At 40.6% G+C, this 13,085-nt stretch overlaps 1 protein-coding gene across 8 annotated transcripts in view; it reads left to right on the top strand.

The window, feature by feature from the left end:
- Positions 1–13,085, top strand: part of emid1 (EMI domain containing 1) — a 426,608-nt gene that overhangs the window by 267,172 nt on the left and 146,351 nt on the right. For all 8 annotated transcript variants that reach the window (XM_068054890.1, XM_068054887.1, XM_068054891.1 and 5 more), the window contains exons 5-6: positions 7,224–7,285; positions 9,698–9,842. In XM_068054890.1, the coding sequence (XP_067910991.1) occupies positions 7,224–7,285; positions 9,698–9,842 (207 nt within the window). The remainder of the gene's footprint in view (positions 1–7,223; positions 7,286–9,697; positions 9,843–13,085) is intronic.

The following is a 13,085-nucleotide window of genomic DNA, read 5'->3' as shown; positions in this document are numbered from 1 at the left end:
GCTACAGTTACCTCAATGCCTTTGGTTATGGAAGGGAAGACTGTCCAGTGTTTTTCCTTTGGAAGTGCATCTGTGTAGGTGTTGAGTGAAGTTGGAATCAGACACAGTTTTGCTGGCTGTAGACTTGAACAGTCTGTCAACACTGCTCTGCTTGTATGTAACTTGTGGGATTAACAAAAGGGGCCTGGTAGCCCCTATACTCCAGCAAGGAGTCGATGTCTTCGGGCAAGCCCAGGAGAAATGCAAAAAGACAAATTGCATCACTGCCTGAGAGCAGCAGTGGTATTTAGTGAACAACAGGCAGTAGGACAAGATGAAGTAGAGAACTGCAGCTGGTCAGAGGAAAGCAGTGAAAGATCTGTTGCCAGTTTAAACTGGCAAGTTTCCACAGATATCTGATTCAGTACCAGCATGAGTCCTGCCTCTGAGGGGGGATCTCATTAATGCCACATTTGATTCAGAGTTCTGAAACCGGATTTGCACTGACAGATTGAGGTCAAAACTCAAGCTGAATCTAAGCTCGCAACCAAAAACATGCTGAAATTGAGTTTTCCAGTGCTGTCCATGGAGTTCTTGAACTAAAGAAGTGTTTGTTTGTGATTGGTAGAAAAAAATAGGGAGGTAAGGAATTTGCAATTCTGAAAAGTCAGTGGATAAATGTACTGTGCAGTGTCTTACTGAGCATACAGGCCAGGAAGGTACAAATTTTCATCCCCATTTTGGGCTGAATTAGCTGATCTGAGCAAAGTTGAGATAGCAGATCCACAGTTGGTCACGAAGGACAAAATCAGGCTTGGTTGTAATATTCCTAGCTACACATCTACCCCATGATCAATGTTCCCTCTAATCTGCGCAGCAACCCAAAGTTCCCACGCAGAATGTACACAATTTGGTCACTCAACCGCACAGAAAAACTTAAAGGGCCTGCGAACTTAAACAAATCGCCCGCACACCACAAAAAATTAGAGGGTATGTTGTCCATGATTGAATAATCTACTGAACCTCGCAGTCCAGATTTACTCAAGCAGAAGGACCACGAGCAAGGTTTTTATGGGTTGCCAATGCCTATGGAATCACACAAAGCATGAATCACTGCCTTATGGAAAGAAAGTAGAGAATAGAGTTCTTAAAAACTATATGCATGTTTTTTTTTACTGTACAATGAAATTCTTGTCTTCAATATTTTTATAACCAATAAACAAGTATTCAAAAAATGAAAAAAAAAAAATTTAAAGCCCCTTTGCAACAGTGCCCTGGAGATTCCAGGACAATCCTGGAGGGTTGGTAATACTATCTAGAGATGAATTTAGTAATCACAGAACTGGAACATTTGGAAAAAATGGAATATCTTCCATGCATTGGAACAGCATTAGAGTGCAAAGTGCTCAGGACTTATGGAGCATTGTAAGCATCTATTTCAGAAAGCAGAGATCACGTGAATAACATCAGGTAGGATCCCCAGATAATTTCTACTTCACAGGGATTCCTGTTTTATCAGCTGTATAGAGAATAATTGAGCTTGAATATACTGGTCTTTTCCCAAGTGGCCTAACCTCTCCTTTTTAAATGAATCTCACGAGTTCAAACCAATAGCATAAGGCAGTGGGTACTTTTCTGTTTATACGTAGGTGGTGAACCAGTTGAGTCTTAAGCTTGCTTGTTTCTCCAAGTGAGTTTATTGAGTTAGCTACATTTCATTAGTCCTTAGCCAAGCTGCTAGTTGAGGTAATGTGTAAAGGCGAGCAACAACTAGATTACCACTGTTAATTTTAGAATCAATCATTGATCATACTGTGGTTAGTGTGTATCAATTATTAATAAGGCAAATCAGGTGCTGTGTCCATCTGAAGAGTTGATCTTGCATTACAAGACAAGCTAATGATGAGGCCATTACTGGAGTACAGCACGTGAATTTGGCCACCCTACTTTGAAAAGGATTTAGATGTATCAGAAAAAGTTCAAAGAAGAATGATGATTCTAGGCATTCATGCATTACAACAGTGATTACATTTCAAAAAGTACTTCATTGTCTGTAAAGCGCTTTGAAACATGCAGTGGTTGCGAAAAGCACGATATAAATGGACGTCTTTATCTTTTTATTTCAGAATTTAAGGCTCAAGCAACTAAACACATTTTTCCGAGGGAACGGAAAACTCTTGGCGAACATGACACAGGTCTTTAATATCATGAACGTTACAGACAAGGTTAAAGCAAGCAAACTAATTAACTTGGTGTAGGTCCTGACCCCGTACTGAGTAATATTGACGGCGCAGTGGTTAGCACCACAGCCTCACAGCTCCAGCGACCCGGGTTCAATTCTGGGTACTGCCTGTGCGGAATTTGCAAGTTCTCCCTGTGACCGCGTGGGTTTTCGCCGGGTGCTCCGGTTTCCTTCCACTGCCAAAGACTTGCAGGTGATAGGTAACTTGGCCATTGTAAATTGCCCTGAGTGTAGGTAGGTGGTAGGGAATATGGGATTAATGTAGGGTTAGTATAAATGGGTGGTTCTTGGTCGGCACAGGCTCGGTGGGCCGAAGGGCCTATTTCAGTGCTGTATCTCGAAATAAAATAGAAACAAACTTTGGATACAATTTCCACTTTATGTTGAATACCTTTATTAACTCACCAAGCAATAGTATATACTTACAACACCAGTAGCTGAGGAGACCTGCTTTCAGAAACACGTTCCCGGGTGGTCAGATCCGCTGAACGAATTCTTCAGCACAACTTCCTTTGACTGACTAAGTCACACTTCCCAGCAGCAGCAATAATGTCCTTGTGAGCTGTGGCTTTATACCCCTTTCTGACCTGGTCCCTCAACATATAAGATAATGTTTTGAATTGGGTCATCCAATTGGGTTTCAGTGCCTTATCAATCCCACCCTGGCTATGCAAGACCACCTGCATGTGGTCATATCCTGCTTCAGCAGGGGGAGTTCTTAGGTGCATACCATCCATGGATGTGATATCTGCATCTTGATAAGGCAAGAAGGAAACCATTCACACATATTTCAAAATGCCATTGTCCATGAGTGTGCTTGTACACAGGCTATTTGATATTCTAACAGCCCACACTACTATATCAGTGGCATTTCCTGAATTGTCTGTCTGTTTGTGTATATGTGGGGGTCCTTGTTCGGTTACGCGGTCTTTTATATTTAAAAAGTCCAATATGAACCCCAGCGATGATGTATTCGGTCAGAATTCTCCTCCCTTTGTCCCGATGTCCTTTGCCTCCATGTATTTACCACCTGGTGAGCTCTACATGCTGGTCCACACCACAACTGGTTGCATTTTACTTATGAGCAGAAATGCAAGCGATATTAACAAATGCATCACAGCATAACAAAAATACAAGAGATATCCAAATGCCTTACACTTGGACACTGAGCACAGAGCTATAGGACACACGTGCAAATTTTAGGAGCGTCAAACAATGTAAGAATTTTCCGCCCTCCCCCCAGAGGATAATGGAAATGTGCTGAGAAAGTAGTTGATTCCGGGTCAATTGACCTCTTTAAATTGGGAGTTGGAGCAGTCGATGTTGAGTTGTGTAGTTGAGTTGGGGGTTGAGGATTGTGAAATATAAAAAATTGTGCTTGTATGATTCAAAAGAAAAGGCAAGGAGCCTTAGCATTCTTTAGAATTGGAGATCAATAGGTGGGTGGAAATGAAAGTTCACAGTTAAATAATCATGCACACACTCCAGATGGAGTGGGCCTGATAGGCTGAATAACTTTTCTTCACTCTGGATTTTCTTATTTTCTTATACTATTATAAACCACATTGATTTTTTAAAAATTTGTCTTTGGGATGTGGGTGATGCTGGCAAGGCCACATTTATTGCCCTTCCCTATTGCAGATGATTTGGTATTTTGAGCAACTCCAGAGGGCATTTAAGAGTTAGCCATGTAGTGTGGGGAGCTGAAGCCATCGATCATCCAGACCAGGCAACGATGACAGGTTCCTGTCTGGTATTTTCCGCATGGCAGAAGACAGCCATCCACTGACTGAAAAGTCGGTGGTGATGCTGCCTCCACCGGGCCTGGGGATCCAGCCAGATTTTACGGTCCCCAGGCCCTTAATCGGTCTTAGGTGGGACTTTCACCTCATTGTGGCAGGAAGTCCTGCCTAATGGAGCTGCTGGCCAATCAGCAGGCCGGCAGCTCCTAGTCCCAGCAGTGCCACTGGGAGCGGAGGCCCCTGCTTGGACTGCAACCCAGTTTCCACATGAAGAGGAAGGACGGCCCTGGAAAAAGGTAGGTTTTTGGGGCCTCGCTGGTGGTGATGGGTTGGGCCCTGGCGAGGCGAGGGGGGTCGATTGGGGGGTTGGGGTGCATGTTGGCTGTTGGGGGTGGTTGGGGCATCTGGGGCGGCCCTCCATCGGGCACAGGATGCCTGATCAGGAGGGCCCCCCACCCCCAGGCCATCAGAAGGCTGCCTACTTTTGTCAGGCGGCTTTTCTCACACATGGGCCATCTGCCTGCCAACGGTAAAATCTCTGCGGCAGTGGGTGGAGGCCCTTGAGTGGCTGTTAATTGGCCACTTAAGGGCCTTGATTGGCCTGGGGCCGGCGGGCTGTTTCGCCCCGCATAAAATGGCGGTGGAGGCGGGAGTGGGTCGGGAAGGGCCCCCCAAGGCTCCCACTCCATTTTACGAACCCCCCCCCTCCCCCTGCCAGCAGTCCAGTCTTTGGTGGGGGCGGGGGGGGGGGGCGGTGGCGTAAAATTCCGGCCCTTTTGTCTGAACGATATTAAGTGAACAATGTTGGCTGTTTTACAACAATGTGGCAGTTTTCATGGTAATTTATTTTGTTGGTTCCTCACAAATGACCAGATGAATTATTGGTGCAATATTAACAAGAAACTACTGCACAGAGCCTCAACTTCATCACATTTCCCCATCTCCAGCCTAGGGGAAGATGCACAGGAATAACTTGCAGGAAATGATCTGTTGAACGAAAGATAAATGGAACCAAATCAATTTATAGTGAATTTGAATAAAGTGAAAATAATCCATTATGGCACCACACATATAACTCAATGGAATAACATTCCTGTAATAGTGAACCTGTAATAGGTTTACAATAAATCTTAGGTGCTAATCTTACATGTTTTATTCCACAAGGACTAGAAGAGTGAAAATCAGTGGAAACCTGTGCGCCCAGTCTTAAAAGTGCTTAATCGCTCTGGACTGCCTTCATCTCTTCGTTAATATATTATGTATATTATATTTTCTCTGATAAGCTGCAGAAAGTGGCTAATATGCTCTTTAAATAAATGTTGAGAATGCAGCAATTTTAAGTTGACTGAACTGTTTAACTGAAATTGAACTTGCTGCTGCTTCCTCTGTTTCAATTAAACTGTTGGCTCGTCACACTCAGTTGGCTCCTGTTGGAGGAAAGGTTGTAACAAGTTGCTTGCTTGTTTGTATGATGGGTGATAAGATTTTACAGTCAGATCCTGGTTTAGGTGCCTGATTAGAGAGAAAATAAAATCAGCCCATCTTGCTGTCTATGCATAATTTCTATTATCATAATATTACACTCACCCTTTGTGTTATAAATCATGAAGCAATTAATATCTAGTTTAAGCTCCTTACTTCTTAGCTGGAGTCGTGAACTTTAGTAAAACTCTAAACAGTGGCTCAGTTAGTAAATATGCTTCATGCAGTAGAACTAAAGATATACAGAACAGGCATAACATTGGCCTGGATTTTGCAGTAGAAACGATGGTGAAACTGTCTTCATTCACCATTATTATTCTGACAAACTCCAGGCCAATGTTATCCCTGACAGTAATTTCTGGATGCCACACATGTGTAGTTAAGCGCGTAAATCCAGAAGTTGTTGACAGTGATTCTACCCTTCCCCACAGGGTGTGCTGTTGAAGTCACCCCAGAATGCAACCAAGTAGAAATCACTGAGCTGATGAAAACTTGCCGTTTTACGCTACTAGTCTGTTGTGAATCCCTTGAAAAAGTTATATCTTGTTGAATGAGGTGTAACTGGGTTTTTAACAGTGTACTAAGTTCTTAATTACTGCCAAACAGTCTGACTGTACCTGAAAAACTAATTTTATATTTATGAAATGTTAAATATCTCCATTATCACAAAAAAATCACTTTTAAAACAAAATAATTTTTTTAAAAGTTTGTTTGATATATCAACTTCTACCGTTAATGCCATATGTAAAGCCCAGGAGTGTCCAACCTCTCTCTCCCCCCTTTCTCTATCTCTCTCCCCTGTAGCTCCATGCTCAGTGCTCCCTGCTCCATGCTCCCCGCAGCAGCCATTCCCACAACTGGATATGTACCATGCCTGTTTTATTTAAGTTGGAGTGGGTGGAGGTAGGAACCTGACCAGTGGGCAGGACACAGGACTAAACCATACGAAAGCCGATCCCAGGGCACCTGCGCTGCATTCCACCAATCAGCGCTCACGCTGCCTGGGCAGCCCCTGTCAGTCACAGGGAGTGAACAAACACAGACAAGGGCCCCTGACCATCAGACACAGGTCCCGTCTACCCCCTCCATTTGACATGCAGGGGCGCCGCGCCGTCAATCAGAGCCGAGCCACAGTCAGATTGGCGAGCCAGAGGGAAACCTTTGGCAGGCTGTATGTTGGACAACCCTGGTATAGCCCAATCGTTTATTTCACTCTCTGTAAAATAGTTTTAATTAAAAGTGAAAAATTCTGTGGTTTTTACCTCCTGGTTTGCTGTCTGAGAATTCTTCAATATGCTTGGTTGCTTACCCTGCTGTAATGACATCACTGTTGCTGGACTCCTGGAGATCCCCTTGAATTGGCACCAGATTCAAACTGACATCAGGAAAGGAGAAATCCAAGCAATGGAGATTGCTAGATCTTTCTGGGCAGCTTTCTTCAAGGTCAGCAGCAAACGCCGTCACTTTACCACAGACTGCAAGCTCCGGGCCGTAGTTTGATCCCTGGTCTGCAGTAATATGTGCTTTTCACAATGATCAGGGATCACAAAATAAAATATTCATAACTTTTTTTTACTTTAGAGTTGCAATTTTGGGGTGGGTTTTCTAATGGTATTTAAAACAAAAAAGAAAGGGTAACTCAAGATATTATTCTTTATTACATAGCAAATCACAGCTTGTACCTATTTTCTCGGAATAATCCACTTCCTATGTGTACGTCTTTCTTTATTTTAAAAAACTCTTCAAATTCTGATTTTTAAAAAAATTTTCTTTTACAGATTGTTTGAACTGCAGTAAAATTTCCCAGCTGACAGACCGTTTGGGTACCCTGGAGGCTAAGGTACATTGAGCTGATTCTTTGTTGATTTCTCACATGTTTTACTTCAATAGAATATACAGCACAAACACAGGCTATTCGACCCAACTAGTCTGTGCTACTGTTTACACTCCTTTCCATCTGCCTCATCTCAGCCCTTCAGCATATCTTTCTATTCCCATTTCTCTCATGTACTCGTCTACTTTGCTTTTGACGCATCTAAGCTATTTACCTCAACCGCTTACTGGAGTAATGAGTTCCATAGTCTAACCACCCTCTGAGTAAACAAATTTCTCTTTATTTCCTTATTGGAGTTATTAGAACTAGCTTGTCTTTATGGCTGGTAGTTTGAAATTCTCCCACAAGTGGAAATATTCTTTCTACATCTACCCTGTCCAACCCATTCTTAATTTTAAAGGTCTCTATCAGGGAAGCTCTAAGTCTCCTCTTTTCTAAAGAAAAAAGCCATAACCTGTTCAGCCTTTCCCAATAACTGTAATCTCTCAGTTCTGGTACAGTCCTTGTAAATCTTTTCTTGCACTTTCTCCAGTGCTTCTATGTCTTTTTTTACAGTATGGAGATGAGAACTGTGCATAGGACTCTAAAGGCAACCTGACCAAGGTCCGACACAAGTTTAACATAACTTCACTACTTTTGAATTCTATACCCCTAGAAATATATCTCAGCAGGTTGTTGCTATTTTAATTGCTTTGTTGACCTGCAATGCTGCTGTTATTGATTATATTCTATTCTGATCAAATCTGCATTCTATCAACAGGGTAAAGAAAATTTTAGATCCTATCAAACAATGTCAAAAATCTTTCAGCAAAATAATGAAATAACTTGGGACAATAATGCAATATGTAAATTGTATGCACTGCCAGTTGGTTGTGATAAACCAGTAAACACCACTGAAAGTTTTTAACATTGTGAAATGATTATGGAATTCCTTCTAAACATCTACTTGGTAGAAAAATGCAGAAACAGAACTTTTCCATGTATGATCCTGCTTCTTTCATGTCTAAATGGTTTAGAATATTTTACACAGGTGTGAGATGTTTTTTCAAATGAGTTTGAAAGCTTGCTTAAGAAAAGCCTGAGGTAATTTTTTGCATTAAACACGGAGGATGCAGGTGATAACTTCTCTACTTGTTGTAGACAAGTGAATTAATGTAGGGTCTTTAAGATACCAAGAGTCATTAAGGAAGTAGACAACGTTTACCCCTACAAAAATCTATTCTGGAGAAATATTCCTTCTAATTGTCTGTTGTGATTGGATTTAGAGGATCTAATTATATTCTTAGTTCTGTATTGATTACTTTTGATCTGCAAAAGTCAGTTTGGTCAAGTTCAATCCAAGCTAGCCTCCAATCACTGTGTGGACTCAAATAGAATGACACAATTTTATGTTTGATCATTATTTTATACATGTTTCTTGACTTCTTTTAACACTACAGTCTTGAAGGAATCTACATCATGTTAAATAATCATTTTCTTTAATTTATAAAGAAGTTTTCTTTAATTTATTAAAAATTTATCTTTATTCTATTCCATATAAAAAAGCTCAGTTTGCCTTTGTCAAGTCCAGCAAAGAAGAGGCTTCATTCTCCCGGGCTAGGGAGAGAAAAAGTCAGCCAGGTTTCTTGCTTCTTTATCCTGGTCTCATGACATTGCTGCCAAGTGCACGCACGTAGATGAAAAGTGAGGACGGTAGTGAGCTTAGCTGTGATGTCCCACCAATGGCCACAGGCAGTATCCTGACAAACACCAATGGTGCTCAACATATGAAGAATAGTTATTTGGATTAGGTATTGGAACACTGTTAAATATGTCCAGGCAAGGGCAGGATTGATGTGTGACACAAGACCAGGTGAATTAAAGAAATTTATTTGTAGATTGATAAAGTTCAAGGTATCAGAATTAATGGGTTTAGGGTTAGAAGAAGATTACACTGGGTAGTTAGAATGGGGAATTCTCCACCATGAATAATTTATGAAGCAGAGTCCATAAATTACTTTGAAAGTGATTTGGACAGTTGCTTGAAAAAGATGAATGTTATGAAACATATAGGAAGTGAGGAGGAGAGTGGGATTAGACTAGAAAGCTCACGTGGAGAAAAATGCCAGTACAAACATGTTGGACTGTTTCTATGGTTCACCTTGGGATGGCTGGTTAATTTTTCATTCACATTTTTACCGCATGGAAGTCAACAGTAAGTAATTCAAACCCAATTTGCTATGACTCAATTTTTTTTCCTAGATCAAAAGATTAATGTCTACATATACGTATATTACAAGCCCTGACATTTATTCTGATTCTGGTTCCCTTTTTAAGCCCTCCGCATGATAGGAATTTTATAACTAGTTCTTGTAAACACAGTTTTTGTGCTCACAAAGGCCACCAAAAATCCTTGAACAGTTTGTCCTTGCACTACAGGTGGCTTTACTGGCAGCTGCAGAGCCGGTCAGCACTCTGTTGACAAACCGTGGACACCTGACACTTAAAGGAGCACCTGAAGATACATTTAAACTTCGAGGTGCCCCAGCTGCACGGGGCCTGCCTGGAGCTCGGGGACCAAAAGGTCAGTAATACCAAAACATATCCATATTTTCTTTAAAAAAGCGAGCAACATAGATTTTGTGGACTTGATCTCCCACATGCTTCATTCAGATTAACTTTTTTCAGGACAGTGATTTATTGGACAAAGCTCCCTCAGTCATACTTTGCACAATCTAATTCATTGAGAGAACAAGTTCCTCTTTGGGAATAATCTTTGGTTTATTGAGATAAATTTTTGCTTTAGCTAACGGTAGATTATATAGCAATGAAATGTTTCAGCTGCATTCCTGATGACCAATTTATTTTAAAATTTATCGATCATCTTTGGGGAAATGACCATTGTAAGCTATTTTTATTCTTTACCCCTGTTCACGCTGTTCTTTGAAAATTAGAGTGCCATACTTTTGCCACAATTTTGCCACACTGGATGTCTTGCTTCAAAAAGAATATCCAGGCAATGGAAAGGGTGCAGAAGAGATTCACCAAGGTGATACCAAGGATGAGATGCTCTAGTTGTAAGAAGAGACAAAAGAAACAAAGGTCTTTTCATTAGAACAGAGAAGGGTCAAAGGATATATGAGGGAAGGCATTCAACCTTACATACTAAGAGCTTTGATAAGCTAAATAGAGTGTACTTATTTCTATTGGTGGGTGAGTCAGTAACAGGGGACAAATCTAAGATAGTAAGCAAAAGAACAAAGGGGGATTAGGGGATTTAGGGTTCTTAAGACATAGAATATCCTATTAGAAAAATTCTGGACACAGAATCCCCATCATAGCTTTTGAAAGTGAAGTGTATATAAGTTTAAAAAGAAAAAATATTGGAAGAGTATGGGGAAAGGGTCGGTGAAGCATAGTCACAACAGGATAAATTCTATAATGCTGCCTTTGAAGGTAATATGATTAGGTCAGTCCAAAATGGCTTCTGTTAAGCTGCTGCTTCAATCATATGTATCAGTAAAGGGAAAATTGGGTAATTCCGCTATTCAATTTCACCATATTGGTTTGTATCTCAAAATACTTGCAAGCTTGTGACTTAAAACTCTGGGTGTAGCTCACAGTAATGATTGTGTCAATTGTGGCATTTCCATGGTCTGTGCATGCAAGCTATCCATTTCAAAATGGAGTCACTCTGAATGAGTTTGGAGAAATACAAATACAATGAATTGTGTAAATTGCTTCAAGTGGAGTGAGACTGCATGAGAATCACATGCTTCTGGAGGCATTGTAACAATGGCATAAATATAGACCAACATTGATAATTTGCAACCATCTGACAGTAAGAGAGAAAATACTTTTGTGTTCTTTTTCTTAAGATTTAACCCTGTGAAGGAAAAGAGGATACATTTCTAGTTGTGTCATGTTGCCTTGTCTTTTAATTTTCGGGTCAAGTGGTTTAAGCTTGTCTGCAGCTTGTAATTGTTGGTGATCCCTTATGTCATGCTGCAACTACATTTTTGAAAAGTTCAGACTGTGTTATCGTCAGCTTCTGCTGTGAAAATTCAAGTTACAGCAATTCATATTGTAGCAAAAATGTTAATTGGTATGCAGAAAACTCAGACCTGTTCTGATTAGCATTGCAGTCAAAAACGTAGGAAATACCCTGTCGGATGTTTTATTTAAACATCCAATGGATCAAACATCTTATTGGAGCAAATATCACAGAAACCTATCAAGCACAAAGCAAGTTTTTTTGAGCTCTATGTATTGTCAGGTCCAACAGGACCCAACTGAATGAATGGAAAACATTTTAAGATTTTTAGTTCAAAAATTATGCAGGCACCTAAATAGCAAGAACAACACCAAATATTCTTATTTTACGCTGGGTTTTTTTTCCCAGCGAAGACGATTGAGGTCATAAACATAAAACTGAGTCTGCTTTTACTTCACTTGTAGCAATTTGTCACCTCTAGTTCCAGATATGTTCAGAGGAGATACCTGCAGCACACTATTCTACATTTTAATGAAAGTACAACACAGTTCCTTAATTTCTCATGAATTTAAAATCGTTTGTATTGCAGCTTTCACAAAAACTGATTGGGTTGATTTTGTTTTGTGAACCAGTCTGTTTAATGCACCAACGCAAACATTTGCCCCAGTAGATTTGTGTCTCACATTGGTTTAAGGATGCACTTATTTTAAAAAATGTAAACATTTATTGCTTGCTTTACTTTTTGCCAGGAATCACTGAACTAGAATCCACTAGATTTTTCAGATTTTTGTCTCCAATTCATGCAGTCAGACCAAAAACCCAAGCGTCCAATTGGATTTGTTGAATCTGAAAGATGTAGTACTAACATCAAAGCTGGTAGTGAGCATCTACAAAGTACAAAGTTACCTCCAACAATTTTCCAGGAATCTTGTTTTGGGGGGTCATACAAATGATTAGACTTAAACTTATTGAAGTAGTTATAAAACATTAAGGCTAGATGATTGCAAAATTTTCTTTGGGCAAAAGTTATAACAAAATTTGTTCTAGCGGGCCATCTCTGCAAACATATGTATTTATAATGGCCCGGATTTTGCGGTCCCAATAGTGGTGAGCACTGAGACGTTCACCAATGTTGAGAGCAGGAACAACACTGCAACTTCCAGCGATCACAGATGCACCGAAAACCAGAAGTTGTGGTGCACCTGAATGGGCTCTGGAGGAGCATACAATGATGGTCCTGCCAGGCTGTTCTTTAAAGCGGCAGGGACCAGTACTGTGTGAATCTGGGCTAATCGCCCACAACTTGCACAGATTTTTATGTGCCTTGTGTTACAGCTGATAGAAAGCCTGCTGGGGCGCAGATCGGCCAGTTAACTTTACAATGAGCAGAATGGTCTCAGCAGATCTTGATCTAAGCTCTTGGCCCAAATTTACTGGGAATAAACATTTGGCAGACAGGGTTGTTGAATGCTGCAACCCCCTTTCCATTTTCACTTTCCTCTTTCTCCAATTCCTGACTGAAGGCATTGTCTGTCTGAAGTTTGATTTATCTCTGTAAAATTTTACTAATTGGTCACACTGCACTTTTTGACATCTCACTAATTTTAAAAGCCCTTCTAGTTTGCACGAATTACTCCTCTTTTTTCCAACAAAAATAAAGTTCAAGCCAGTTTTAATATTATGGTCAATTTAAGAAACCCCTTCAAACAGTTTAATTCAAGGTCACGTTGACCTGTCCTTTTTTTAAAATGAGCACACGGGTAAGGATCCCGATTAAACAAAGAGGTGGTTTTAATGCAGCTTCAGTGTTGATTTTTTTTTTGCTTGTTCCTG

The sequence above is a fragment of the Heterodontus francisci genome, chromosome 23, assembly GCF_036365525.1.
Source record: "Heterodontus francisci isolate sHetFra1 chromosome 23, sHetFra1.hap1, whole genome shotgun sequence".
In the NCBI taxonomy this organism is placed as follows: Eukaryota; Metazoa; Chordata; class Chondrichthyes; order Heterodontiformes; family Heterodontidae; genus Heterodontus; species Heterodontus francisci.
Note: the sequence above shows the minus strand (reverse complement) of the source record. Positions and strands in the feature narration are given on the sequence as shown.